We start from the raw sequence: 14,246 nt of genomic DNA on the forward strand, positions 1-14,246 counted from the left end.
ACGTACCCGTTTGTTTGCCAACGGGTACGTTTTCATGGAAGTCCTTCACGAACTTGCTGTCCATGTCTGACATGCGACTGAAGGTGCTACAGGAATGTGGATTTTATTGGTTTCATGCTTTAGCAATCGCCGTTTCTGCAGTCTGTTTGCTTTTGGCCTCCCACCCGTGCGTAGCACGGGTACCTCACTAGTAGTTACAATGTCGTTTCTGTGGGAGCAACGGCTTCTACAGGAAGTAAAAAATATTATAAACCACAAACACGTATGCTTAGCTTTTTAAACAGTCGCTAATGCTCTATATAACACTAAATGAAGAAATTTGGAGGAATCCCGCCATTCGTGAAGAAAGGTTTACTTTCAGAACTGAGCGAAGATCTTCTGTACTCTATATAACCCACAAACGTTGGGTTAATAACATGGCCCTTTCTGCCGCTACCGTGGCGTTTTTTGTAGCAAATTTTGAAACTCGCTCCTGCTGTTTCATATGAAACTGAAAGGGAGAAGCTCGGGTTGTGCTCATTCACCAAGCAGCTATTTAGCGCCTGCCAAGCCAGCTGTTCCTTAACGGTTTTAAATGGAGTGCTTGCTCGAATGCTTAAACCACTTGGCGATCTCTTCACAAGACACTTTGTAAATGAACACACACCCAATGTTCTTTAGACCCACCCATAGATCGACTGTAATCTATATACCCCAAGGAGAAATGACCCTTCCTGCCCTCCCCGGAGTCTGCGGGTGTACTAGTTAAATCAAATCCATGACATTGGACTCATTGATTGAGAGAGGAATTGTCATGTGCGTATGAAAATAGGAGTGAAAGTAAAAAGTACCTTGATGCAGCATTGCCCCATGCACCATGCTTATTCGTCAGAATATTTACAATCTTCTGCTTTAGCTGGTTTGCGGTGACGTGGTCCCGATGCTTCGAGGCACCAATCAGATGATCGCACATCTTCTCCTCTTCACGGCGGTCAGCAGCATACTGAGCACACAGAGACTGCCCAGAAAAATACACAGTCACCGCATAGCAGCCCATGCATGCAGACCTATACACATCAATCACATGTGCGTAAACACATCACACACATGCATGCAGACCTATGCACATCAATCACATGTGCGTAAACACATCACATGTATACACATCATACAAATGCATGCAGATCTATACACATCAATCACGTGTGTATACACATCACATGTATGCACACCTATACACATCAATCACATGTGCATGTACACATCATACACATGCATGCAGACCTATACACATCAATCACATGTGCGTAAACACATCACATCTATACACATCATACACATGCATGCACACCGATACATATCAATCACATGTGCATAAACACATCACATGTATACACATCATACACATGCATGCAGACCTATACACATCAATCACATATGCGTAAACACATCACATGTATACACATCATACACATGCATGCAGACCTATACACATCAATCACATATGCGTAAACACATCACATGGATACACATCATACACATGCATGCAGACCTATACACATCAATCACATGTGCGTATACACATCACATGTATACACATCATACACATGCATGCAGACTTATACAAAGCAATCACATGTGCATATACACATCACATGTATACACATCATACATATGTATGCAGACATATACACATCAATCACATGTGCGTATACACATCATACACATGCATGCAGACATATACACATCAATCACATGTGCATATACACATCATATGTACACACATCATACACATGCATTCAGACCTATACACATCATAGACATGCATGCAGACCTATACACATCAATCACTTGTGCGTATACACATCACATGTATAAATATCATACACATGCATGCAGACCGATACACATCAATCACATGTGTGTATACACATGCATGCAGACCTACACACATCAATCACATGTGCATATACACATCACATGCATGCAGACCTATACACATTAATGAAATGTGCATATACGCAATACACATCACATGTATACACATCATACACATGCATGCAGACCTATACACATCAATCACGTGCGTATACACATCATAGACATGCATGCAGACCTATACACATCAATCACATGTGCATAGTTGTTGCCAAAGAGCTGAAGAAGTAGCAGAAGTAGTCGTAGTAAGAGTGTCCTCATTTGCTTACTTGTGCAATTCACCTGATGCCCACTGTTCCTCTGTCAGTAAGTTACCTTTTTGCCCTCTGTTTCCTCGATGTTCCACGAGTATAGAATTTGTTTCACAAAAAAAACATTTCATATTGAAATATCTATCTATAATTCCAGTAATCTCTGTGTGTTTGTTTGTACGTTTGTTTGTTTGTCTGTGACCGCTGTTTCTCGACAACCACGGGTCCGATATACTTTAAACTTGCCAGGTATATTGCTGGGGACCCGAGGATGTGCCTTTTCAAGGTTTGAAATTAATCGGACAAGTACTTACCGAGCTATGGCGATTTAGCCGTTCGCCGTTCGCTTTGGCGTTGCGAATGGACCAAACCATTGCATGTAAATAGAGGGGGGGGGGGGGTTCTGTGGTCGTTGCGAATGGACCAAACCATTCATGTAAATAGAGGGGGGGGGGGGGGGTTCTGTGGTCGTTACTGCCACGTGGTTTCAAAGTTTTTTTTTGTTGTTGTTGTTTGCACGCATGTTTTTTTGCACCCACGTACGGGCACGCCCTAGGATGTTTACACACACACACCCCTACACAAATTTTTTTTTTTTTTTTTTTTTGGCAAGGAACGGCCACCCACGTACGGGCACGTCCTAGCTTATATATAGTACGGGCATGCCCTAGTATTGTGAAATGGGCTTAATAATTGATGCAAACTCGGAATAAATAAAGTTATGAAGTTAACGAGATGATTATTATTATTGAAGGAAAGCTCTTTCCAATGATATACCTTACACAATACACAAATAATTTACACGCATGAGCAGGCCATTTGGCTCATCATGCCTGCGCCACATCAACAGCACATCAATTTATATTAAAGAAAGCAAAATGCAAAATATCTTTTTTTGCGAGTTTTTCAGATTGTCCTTGTTGATTTTTTGTGAAGTTATTTTTTTGTAGTTTTCACTGCCTGCACTTGCTGCACCCTCACCACTGACTTCGCTCACTGCACCTCACCACTACTTGTACATGTTGCACACACCACTACTTGCACATGCTGCACCCTCACCACTGACTGCACTCGTTGTGTCCTACCCAATGCCTGCACACGCTGCACCCTCACCACCGATTGTGCTCTCTGCACACTCACCATTACTTGCACATACTGCACACTCACCACTATTTGCACATTCTGCATCCTCACCACTGACTGCACTCATTGCACCCTATCCAATGCCTGCACTTGCTGCACCCTCACAACTGACTTCGCTCACTGCACCTCACCACTACTTGTACATGTTGCACACACCACTACTTGCACATGCTGCACCCTCACCACTGACTGCACTCGTTGTGCCCGACCCAATGCCTGCACACGCTGCACCCTCACCACTGCTTGCGCTCTCTGCACACTCACCATTACTTGCACATGCTGCACACTCACCACTATTTGCACATTCTGCATCCTCACCACTGACTGCGCTCATTGCACCCTATCCAATGCCTGCACTTGCTGCACCCTCACCACTGCCAATGCTCTCTGCACACGCACCACTACTTGCACATGCTGCATCCTCACCACTGAATGCACTCGTTGCACCCTCTCCACTGCCTACGGTCCCTGCACCCTATCCAATGCCAACACTCGCTACACCCCCACAATTGCCAATCTCCTCAGCAACCTCACTCCACAACCGTAACCAACTATTCTCTACAAGTTTCTCACATTCTGATACTTTATCTATTCGTTCCATCAACGTGGGAATAACTATCCTCAAGTGGGCGAGTTCCTCACACTTCCGACAACAGTGAGTACTCTCTGCTTCCTCTATTCCTGATAAAGCCCACATTAAGCATCCATTGTGGCGGACACAAAAGCCCACTGGCGTGGTGACATCATTCCACGCACCAAGTGGGCGGTGGCCACGCCCGAGGGGTAGGCGTGGCCTCATGATATACCCCGGGCGACCAGCCCGGAGGAGCACAGTGTTACAGTGTAGTCTTACAATAAAGACGTTTATATTGTTGCGAATATGGAATTTGGCCTCCATATCCGCTTGTAAATATTCCCCTATTTTTTCCAATACTCCCCAACTTTCCCCAGTCCCCCATTCCCTAGTCCCATTGTCTGTAAACAACACCCATTAGAGCCGATCTTCCCCTTCATCCCCCCATTAAATGTCGTGCCCAGGTCCCCCGCACCACACGTAGACAATTATAGGACATCTTGCTAGTTATTCTTAATCTATGTCAGTTAAGGACTTGTTTCCATTAATTATGACTCTTCGTTGCACCAGAATGTGATTATATGGCACCTGTTAGGAAGTTTAGGACCTCCCCATACCTCTCCGCATCTCTTCCCCATGAAGAAGCGCCAACTACAACAACAACAACAAAAGAGGGGGGCGGCGCGGTGACGGCATGGGGAGTGGGCGTCCTCCTTCCGGCTCGGTTAGCCGCCATTGACCACGCGCTCCACGGGGTTACCACGAAGGGGCTCCCTGTCGGCCCCTCGTCAAGGGCGGAGCCGGTAACCCCCGCACCCAATGAGAAGCCATGGGCCGATGCCATCTGGGGCGGCGCTAACGAGCCGAGGGCGTGTCACTCCCCGCCGGATATACGCGGCCCCGCGCCGGACGTGACGTCAGATGCGCCCCGAGCTTGGAAGGACAAGACGCCACCCTCCCGAGCGCTGAGCGACCTCCCCGGCATCTCCACCAAAGTCGCGACCCTCCCGAGCGCTGAGCGACCTCCCCGGCATCTCCACCAAAGTCGCGACCCACGAGCGCTGAGCGACCTCCCCGCATCTGCTGGACACCACCGTACGTGATTCTGTCCCTGAGCCAGGTGCACCTGAGCCATCGACTGCCGCTTTCCTTGCCATCAAATCCCGTGTGAGTCAGCGTTGTCCCGTTTATCTGTGGTCTGTCTAGGGTTAATATAAGAGTGTGTCTAAGTGCCTGTCTTCCTATGCTGTCCCTCTTGTAGTTGTAATCTAACCTTTTTCCGTACGAATATACTTGAGAACTGAACCCCTGGTGTCGTATTGTGTCATTATAATCCAGCCGGGTGTCTTCTTTTTCTTATTGAGCCAGCATAGCGCGATTAGTCAACCCCGGGTGCAATCGGGGTAACTTGTACGGATACGGCGGCCATCCCGCTCGGCCCACCATACCATCAAAGTCGTATCTGTAACAATTGGTGTCGGGAGTGAGATTCGAGGCCCGACCAAATTTTGGAAAAAAAAAAAAAACGAATAGAGGAAAAAAAAAATTTGGTCAAAATTTGGAGCGGCCGAAATTCGTTTTGTTTTACAAAACCCGAATTTTGAAAGTCGCGCTATGGCGGATCAAGACGGCTGGGGTCCGGTTAGGGAGAGTGAAGCAGGGTCGGTCCAGGACCAAATTGAGGGACATGAGGGACATGAGGAGAGCGAAACAGCGGGGGTAGCAGATTCGCAAAATAGCGTCGTCACGCACGAGGTAACGGGCGCGCGAAATGACGCCTCGCAAGTAGCTACGGCGGCCGCACCCGCTGCACAAGTGGGAGGGATGGCCCAAATGCAGGCCCTCATGGAGCAATTTATGGCGCAAATGCAGGCGTCCCTCAACCTGCAGAAGGACGATATGAGGGCTAATAGTGAGCAAATGAGGGCTGATAGTAAGCGATTGGGTGAGCGATTGGAGGACCAAATGGGGGTAATGGGGAACCGGATGGATGCTCAGAGTGAGCAAATGAGGGTTGATAGTGGGCGATTAGAGGGCCAAATGAGGGGTACCGGTGAGAAGTTAGACAATAATTTTGAGGAGTTAGACAAGAAAATTGGGAAGTTAGACAATAATTTTGAGGAGTTAGACAAGAAAATTGGGAAGTTAGACAATAATTTTGAGGGGTTAGACAACGGGATAAAAGAGGTGAAACATGGGTTAGAGGGGGTAGAAAACAGAATGGCCGCTCAAGAGAATCAAATAGAGGGAGTGAAAAATGGGTTAGAGGGGTTAGAAAACAGTATGGAAGGCAAATTGAGGGACATGAGGGACCAAGCGGAAAGGGAAGTTAACCAAATGGGGCAGCAGATAGAGGGGGTCAGAATGGGGGTAGAAACCAAACTGGATGCTCACAGGGAGGAAATGGAGCAGATGAGGGTGGCATCTGGGCAGGAGATGCAAGTGATGGGAGAGGAGATCAGAAGAGGAGTGAGTGAGGAGGTCGGAGGAGTGCGCGAGGAGGTGAGGCACTGTGAGGAGCACATGGAAAAGGAGGTGAGAAAGGGGACTGTAAAGTTACAAGGGGGCATAGAGGACCTGACGCAAGAGGTGGAGCAGCTGACGGTGGGACAGACGGAGTTAGTGGAGCAGGTTCAAAGGAACACTGCGGTATTAGGAGGTTTAAAGGCGACACAGAAAGAACTAAAAGATGACTTGGTAGCGACGAAGAGGGAATGTCAGATGGTACGTGAGGGACTGACAACGAGGTTGGACGAGGTCATAGAGGTAATGGAGACGAAGGACCGGCAGGTGAGGACGCACCTGGAAACGGTCAAGGTAGCCTTAGAGGATGAGCTTGAGGAGACGTACCGGGGAATAAAAGAGGTGAAGCACAAATTAGAAGAAGTGGAAGAAGGGATGAGCGAAATTAAGAAGCGACGGAGAGGGGATAAGAAAGAGATAAAAGAGGAGATAAAAGAATTGGTCCAAAGTCTGTGTTTGGATCGTGATGATGTGCTCATTAACCGGATGAGGGATTCGCAGGTGATGGAGGAGAAGCGAAGAGGAAGAGGACCCGGTGTAAGTGGTGACCAATATGGTCGTGCGTATGATGCGCCAGGGGATTTAAGAAGCTTGGGGGTCGAGATAGACCCGGGTGTTCGTGAGAGGCCGTTGGTGAAGTGTGCGACAGGTCTGGTGTGCGAAAAAGGAGGTGTGCGAGAAAGTCCGACTCTGGGGTGTGTGAGGAAAAAGTGTGTACCAAGGAGTGAGTGTGCTGGCGAGAGTGAGTCGGTCGTAGCGTGTGTGCGAGGGAGCACATGGGAGCGCGGTGTGGTGAGTGTTACAGAGGGTGTGACGGGAGAGTGTGCGCGAGAAAGGTGTGTGACGGACAGGTGCATGAGGAAAGAGTGCGCTGTCAGAAGTAAGGAAGAGTGTCCACCTGTGGTGAGTGTTACAGAGGGTGTAACGGGAGAGTGTGCGCGAGAAAGGTGTGTGACGGACAGGTGCATGAGGAAAGAGTGCGCTGTCAAGAGTAAGGGTGAGTGCGCTGTCAGGAATGGAGGTGAAAGTAGTGAGAGTGACATGGAGCGTGAGTTAGTTGTGACAGGTGAGCGAGGATGTACACCTGGGATGGAAGGATGCGCACCTGGAATGGTAGAGCGTGAGTGGGAATGCACGCTGGAGTTGGTGGTGAGGCACGTGGTTGGGTGTGCGAATGAGGGCACACCTGTGATTGTCACAGAGGAGGTGACCGAGGAGGGGGCGCGAAGCGGTGTATTGGTGAGGTGTGCGACCAACGAATGTGTGCCAAAATGTTCGGTGGTCAGGTGTGTGACCAAGGCTGTGAGTGGAATGGGTGTACCTGGGTGTGTAAGGAACGGTACGAGGGGCATGGAAACGGCTGGATGTGTGAGCAAGGAACGGGCTGCGGGGTGTAAGCGTCCAGGTGAAGCATCGACGTTAGACGGGGTCGAGTTTAGAACGACTTATAGCCGAATCGGGCCCTCGGTGCGTGCCGGGCTTCGCGTGCCGCGAGAACCAGCGGGGATCCGAGCCACGGCGGGTTCGAAAGGACCGCCGTGCGCGATCCACGCTGGGCCTCGCGTGGGACGGCCGCGTCCGTGCTCCACTAGGCGGAGCTGGCAGCCCGATAGAAAGGGTCGTCATGGCGACCACTTTTTGGTGAGACGTGCCGGCAGGTCGAGATCGGGGCATTGGATGGCTCCACGCCGAGGTGGTGCGTGGGATCTCGGCACGGGTAAGCCCCCGTCCCTGCACCGAGTGCCGGACGCATCCAGCCGCTGGCACAAAACAACCAGCATCCATTGCTTGGCTTTACGAAGCCAGGCTTTGGACAGGAATTGGCGCACCGAGAGGCAGTAGTGAGTAGACTGGGTGATGAGGTTAGTGTTTTGGACCCAAAATTAGAGAAAAACAAAATTTGATGATTGGCAAGGGATTGGCAGTAGTGATTGGCAGATGATGGGCAGTGATTGGCAAATTTTTAATTTGTTGAAATTTGACGTGCAAAATTGATAGTGAGAGACCCCCGATGTGGTGGGATGGCAAATCCACCATCCTTCCCATGGGGGGGCAAAGGAGCAATAGCTTATGGGGTGTATGGCAGTGAAAACTAGCCCGGGTGGGTTAGGATATGGTGTGTAGGGATCTAGCGAAGAGTGACATTAGGTAACGTTAAGATTAGTTAGTGACTGATACCTGTAGTGGGGACGCAGGTAGATTAGTGTGGATGATAATGACGTGGGAGCGCAATAGTTTAAAGGGACGACTGGGAAGCGCAAGTTTCAGAGGGGAGAAGTTAGCTGAGATGATGCCGTGTATGTGAGAATTGAACAGGTGTGATTGCACAGGTGTGCAACTGGACAGGTGTGTGGAGCAGTGTGTGAGTAGTGAGTGTTGTAGATCAGCGCGAATGCGCTTGGGGAGAGAAGGGTGCAGGTGGCACCAGGTGTGAGAGCACAGGTGTGCAGGTACAGGTGTGTGGAGAGAGTTGGAGTGGGTGGTACGGAGTGGTGTGCATGGTGCGAAGGTGTGGATGGGGGAAGAGTGGACCCCTTTCACGAGCACCCGGGGCGGGTAGTGTAAGTGTTAGGTAGAGGGTGCAGGTAAATTGTGGTTGGATATTGGCATTTGTGGTGCGGTTGCAGAATGGTGTTGTGAATGGGTGCATTAGTGTTGTGGAAATGGCTGGGCGTGTAGCCTGTTAGTGTGTGTAGTTGGTTGGGCACTCCACCACTGTGAGGATGTCGGCCAGGTGAGGCCGCAGGTGGGCTCTGGGAGCCGGTAGTTGTGAGTGGGTGCCTGAGGATCCCGGGTGTGGATCGGGCAGCCCAGTGCCAGAGAGGGCACGGAGTGGGGAGAGAGCCAGAGGGCCTTCCCCTGGTAGTTAGGTTAGGGTAAGGAGCAGGTAAGCTCGGAGGCAACTGCAGTGGTGGAGGGGTGCAGGTGGGTAGACCCACTGGGAGAGGTACACGTCGCAGCCCAGAAATTGTACGAGGGCACCGGGAGATGAATCGGGGGAGTGAGACCCCAAATTGAAGAGCACCACAGTCTGGCCAATGGGAATTGGTTTTTAGAACCCATAGTGTAAGAGGGCCAATGGTTTGGCCGGAGAAAGACCCCGGGTAGTGTAAAGTTGTTAAAGTCATTTAGGAAATAGTTAGGATTGATGAACCTGTCGCACCATACGCAGCCACTTACCTGTGGTGATGATGATGACTCCACACCTGTGTTTTCTTTGTTCTGTGTGCAGGAAATGAGATTGCTGTGAGGATTTGTGAGACGCATCACGACGTGGATGAGACATTGGGGTGATTCCATCTCTCCCTCCCTAGGAGGGACTGATGATGAATTGGTAATGGCAAATTATGATGAGAGTTGAAAATGGCAAATTTGATTGGTTAGGAGGGAGAGAAGACGAATTTGGTTTATGGGAGGAACGGGGAAGACAGTAGGGATGTTTGTTGATTTGTAAAGTAGATGTTTATGGGTAGTGTTGTGTTTTGTGGATACAGTAAGGGGTAAGGGAGGGGCCATGTAGGTTACCTGGTGGGGGGGGGGCGTACGATAGGAACGTACCTGTCTCACCTGGTTCCCATGTGCCCCCAGTGTGCATTACCTTACATTGCGTGCACTTTTGCGCCCTTACCACCTTACTCACTTGTTTCTTCTGTTGTCTCCCACCTCCGAGGATCTGGCTTTGGGGTAGAGAGAGAGGAGAGAGAGGTGCTGGCTACGCAGTTGTGGGCCTGCACTTTCGCTGTTGGTTGCCTGGATCGATACACCATATGGACCGCAATGTTGGTGGCCACCCACAATGGACCGCAGTTCGTTTGCGGCCAAGCACCACCCGGGGATGGACCTATGGGTCAACGTGGCACCTATGCCATACAGGTGAACCACTTTTAGTTACCACCAAGTGCACCACAAGAAGAGCAAGAGACACCTGCAGGGTTAGGGGTTGTTGAAGTTATTTTTATTCCAATGAACAATGGTGACTGCACCGATTGGTGGTGGGGTGGTGCTGTTGATGCTCGGGAAGGGTGCTCTGCACGTTATTAAAGGCCGTCGGCCACAGAGCACTCGTGGGTTGGTGTATCGATGCTGGCAAGCGCGCTCTCTCTATGCATAACATCTGCATGTGTTCCTCCAAAAACAGGTCCTGGATCGTAGTGTAAATAGCAGCATAGTCTTGTAAATAATGCTCCCTACCGGCTGTATGTTTAGTTTGAGAATTCTTTCCGGATTCGGTTATCCTGTGGGTGTGGTTCTGTGAGGAGAAGGGTGCAACGTCGCAGGGGGACATATTTACTCATTTGTGAATATCTGTAAAACTGTCGCACTCAGGGTAGAGTTAATAGTAGAGGGAACTACATTGCGTGCCACACTAAAGTAGGTAAAAATTTATCGGGTCGGGACGCCCCGAGGGTAGAGAAGGGTGCAATGTTGCGAATATGGAATTTGGCCTCCATATCCGCTTGTAAATATTCCCCTATTTTTTCCAATACTCCCCAACTTTCCCCAGTCCCCCATTCCCTAGTCCCATTGTCTGTAAACAACACCCATTAGAGCCGATCTTCCCCTTCATCCCCCCATTAAATGTCGTGCCCAGGTCCCCCGCACCACACGTAGACAATTATAGGACATCTTGCTAGTTATTCTTAATCTATGTCAGTTAAGGACTTGTTTCCATTAATTATGACTCTTCGTTGCACCAGAATGTGATTATATGGCACCTGTTAGGAAGTTTAGGACCTCCCCATACCTCTCCGCATCTCTTCCCCATGAAGAAGCGCCAACTACAACAACAACAACAAAAGAGGGGGGCGGCGCGGTGACGGCATGGGGAGTGGGCGTCCTCCTTCCGGCTCGGTTAGCCGCCATTGACCACGCGCTCCACGGGGTTACCACGAAGGGGCTCCCTGTCGGCCCCTCGTCAAGGGCGGAGCCGGTAACCCCCGCACCCAATGAGAAGCCATGGGCCGATGCCATCTGGGGCGGCGCTAACGAGCCGAGGGCGTGTCACTCCCCGCCGGATATACGCGGCCCCGCGCCGGACGTGACGTCAGATGCGCCCCGAGCTTGGAAGGACAAGACGCCACCCTCCCGAGCGCTGAGCGACCTCCCCGGCATCTCCACCAAAGTCGCGACCCTCCCGAGCGCTGAGCGACCTCCCCGGCATCTCCACCAAAGTCGCGACCCACGAGCGCTGAGCGACCTCCCCGCATCTGCTGGACACCACCGTACGTGATTCTGTCCCTGAGCCAGGTGCACCTGAGCCATCGACTGCCGCTTTCCTTGCCATCAAATCCCGTGTGAGTCAGCGTTGTCCCGTTTATCTGTGGTCTGTCTAGGGTTAATATAAGAGTGTGTCTAAGTGCCTGTCTTCCTATGCTGTCCCTCTTGTAGTTGTAATCTAACCTTTTTCCGTACGAATATACTTGAGAACTGAACCCCTGGTGTCGTATTGTGTCATTATAATCCAGCCGGGTGTCTTCTTTTTCTTATTGAGCCAGCATAGCGCGATTAGTCAACCCCGGGTGCAATCGGGGTAACTTGTACGGATACGGCGGCCATCCCGCTCGGCCCACCATACCATCAAAGTCGTATCTGTAACAATATGTTACCGCTTGTCCGCTTCCTCCTTGCTCACAAGCAGCGCGCGTAACGCCGCGCTTTACTGGTGACCCTCGACGTTGGATCTGCCGGAGCGATCCTTCCACACGCGACGCCATCGCCATGGCCGCCTTCGTCAAACTTCCGGAATTTTGGGAGGCTCAGGCCGAAGTCTGGTTCGTCCAGGCCGAAGCCCAATTTCAGCTTCGGCACCTCACCGGCGATGACACGCGCTACTGCCACGTCGTCGCCTCCCTCGGGCCCGGCACGGCCGCTCGAGTTGTGTCCGTCCTTCGCCACCCACCGGACGGCCACAAGTACGAGGCACTCAAGCGGCTACTCCTAGCCACGTTCAGCCTCACGGACGACGCACGGGCCGACCGCCTCCTGGATCTCCCCGAGCTCGGTGAGACGCGCCCGTCGGTCCGAATGGACCATATGCTGTCACTGTTAGGCGACGAAGCCCCCGGTTCGCTATTCCGGGCGCTTTTCCGTCGCCAACTTCCAGCGCAGGTTCGCCTCGCGTTGGCCGGGACCGGGCTAACGGAACCCCGAGCATTGGCGGCCGAGGCGGACAAGTACTTCGCCGCTTCGGACACGCGGGCGAGCGTTGGCGTGGCCGTCACGGCCTTCGACGCTGCTGTTCCACAGCATCATCTTCTACAGCACGCTGAGTTTCAGCAGCATGCTGATACGCACCTCGTGAACGCCGCCACGCCCCGCCCACCGCCGCGGCGAAAACCGCCACCGCGGGGAAACCCGTCGACTCCACCGGCCTGGCGGAGCCAGCCGCGCTCCTCCAGCTCCACCACCTGGTGCTGGTTCCACGCCAAGTTCGGCCACGAAGCTCGGCGGTGTCATCCGCCGTGCTCCTTCAACGGGTCGGGAAACGCCCGGGCCGGCGCTCAATTGTGGCGATGAGCGCCGGCCGTTCGAGCAGCCTGCTGTTCATAACGGACACCTTCTCCGGGCGCCGTTACCTGTGCGACACGGGAGCACAGGTGAGTGTCATTCCCGCCGGCACGTCAGACAAGCACGCCGCGGGTGGGGGCCCCGCGCTGCTTGCCGCGAACGGGACGCCCATCCGTACGTACGGAAAACGCTGCCTCTCTCTGCGGTTTGGAGGGCAGGTTTTCCGATGGACGTTCGTCACCGCCGACGTGCCCATGGCACTGCTTGGCGCGGACTTCCTGTGCGCTAATGGGCTCCTGGTCGACGTCAAGCGCAGACGGCTTGTCCAGGCCGAGACGTTCAGCTCGCTCGCATGTGCGTTGCCCAGCTCAACGAGCGGCTTGCCAAGCGGCTTGCCGAACGATTCGGTTCCGGCCACGTTGGTCTGTACGCTTCCGGCAGCGGACGCATTCACCCGCCTCCTCGCCGGCTTCCCGGCCCTCACGCGGCCCACCTTCTCGGCGGGGGCCGTCAAGCACGGGGTGGCCCATCACATCCCCACCGTCGGGCCACCGGTCTACGCCCGGGCACGCCGCCTCGAGCCGACGAAGCTGGCGGTGGCAAAAGCGGAGTTCGCTACCCTGGAGCGACTCGGCATCGTTCGGCGCTCAGAGAGCGCTTGGGCGTCGCCGCTGCACATCGTGCCGAAGCCCGGCGGGGGATGGCGACCGTGCGGGGACTATCGCCGTCTCAATGACGCCACGACTCCCGACCGCTACCCCGTCCCCCACATTCAGGACTTTTCCGCCCGTTTGGCGGGCAGGTCCTTCTTCTCGAAGGTGGACCTCATACGCGGCTACCATCAGGTCCCCGTCAGGCCGGAGGACGTCCCGAAGACGGCGGTCATCACGCCATTCGGACTCTTCGAGTTCCTGCGCATGCCCTTCGGTCTGAAGAATGCGGCTCAGGCGTTCCAGCGACTGATGGACAGCGTCCTGCGCGACTTGGATTTTGTCTACGTCTACCTGGACGATATCCTCGTCGCCAGCGCGTCCCGCGAAGAGCACCTACGCCACCTCCGCACGCTCTTCGAACGCCTGGGCCAGCATGGCCTGATTGTGAACCCCGCAAAGTGCCGGTTCGGCGCCGCCACAATCGATTTTCTGGGGCACCGTGTCACCAGGCACGGAGCCGTCCCCCTGCCGGCCAAGGTGGAGGCGGTGAAGGGGTTTCCGCGCCCCCGCACGATCAGAGGGCTGCAGGAGTTCCTGGGCATGGTGAACTTTTACCATCGGTTCCTGCCCCGTATCGCCCAGCTCCTGCGCCCCCTGCACGAAGCTCTCCGAGGTAAG

The 14,246-nt window shown here is 52.7% G+C and overlaps 1 protein-coding gene across 1 annotated transcript in view; it reads right to left on the reverse strand.

Moving 5' to 3' along the window:
- LOC137437425 (neurobeachin) overlaps nucleotides 1-14,246 on the reverse strand; it is a 677,671-nt gene that overhangs the window by 144,100 nt on the left and 519,325 nt on the right. The window contains exon 37 of the mRNA XM_078766839.1: nucleotides 831-997. Coding sequence (XP_078622965.1) covers nucleotides 831-997 — 167 coding nt within the window. The remainder of the gene's footprint in view (nucleotides 1-830; nucleotides 998-14,246) is intronic.

The sequence above is a fragment of the Myxine glutinosa genome, chromosome 12 (genome assembly GCF_964187855.1).
Source record: "Myxine glutinosa chromosome 12, kmMyxGlut1.1, whole genome shotgun sequence".
Lineage (NCBI taxonomy): Eukaryota > Metazoa > Chordata > Myxini > Myxiniformes > Myxinidae > Myxine > Myxine glutinosa.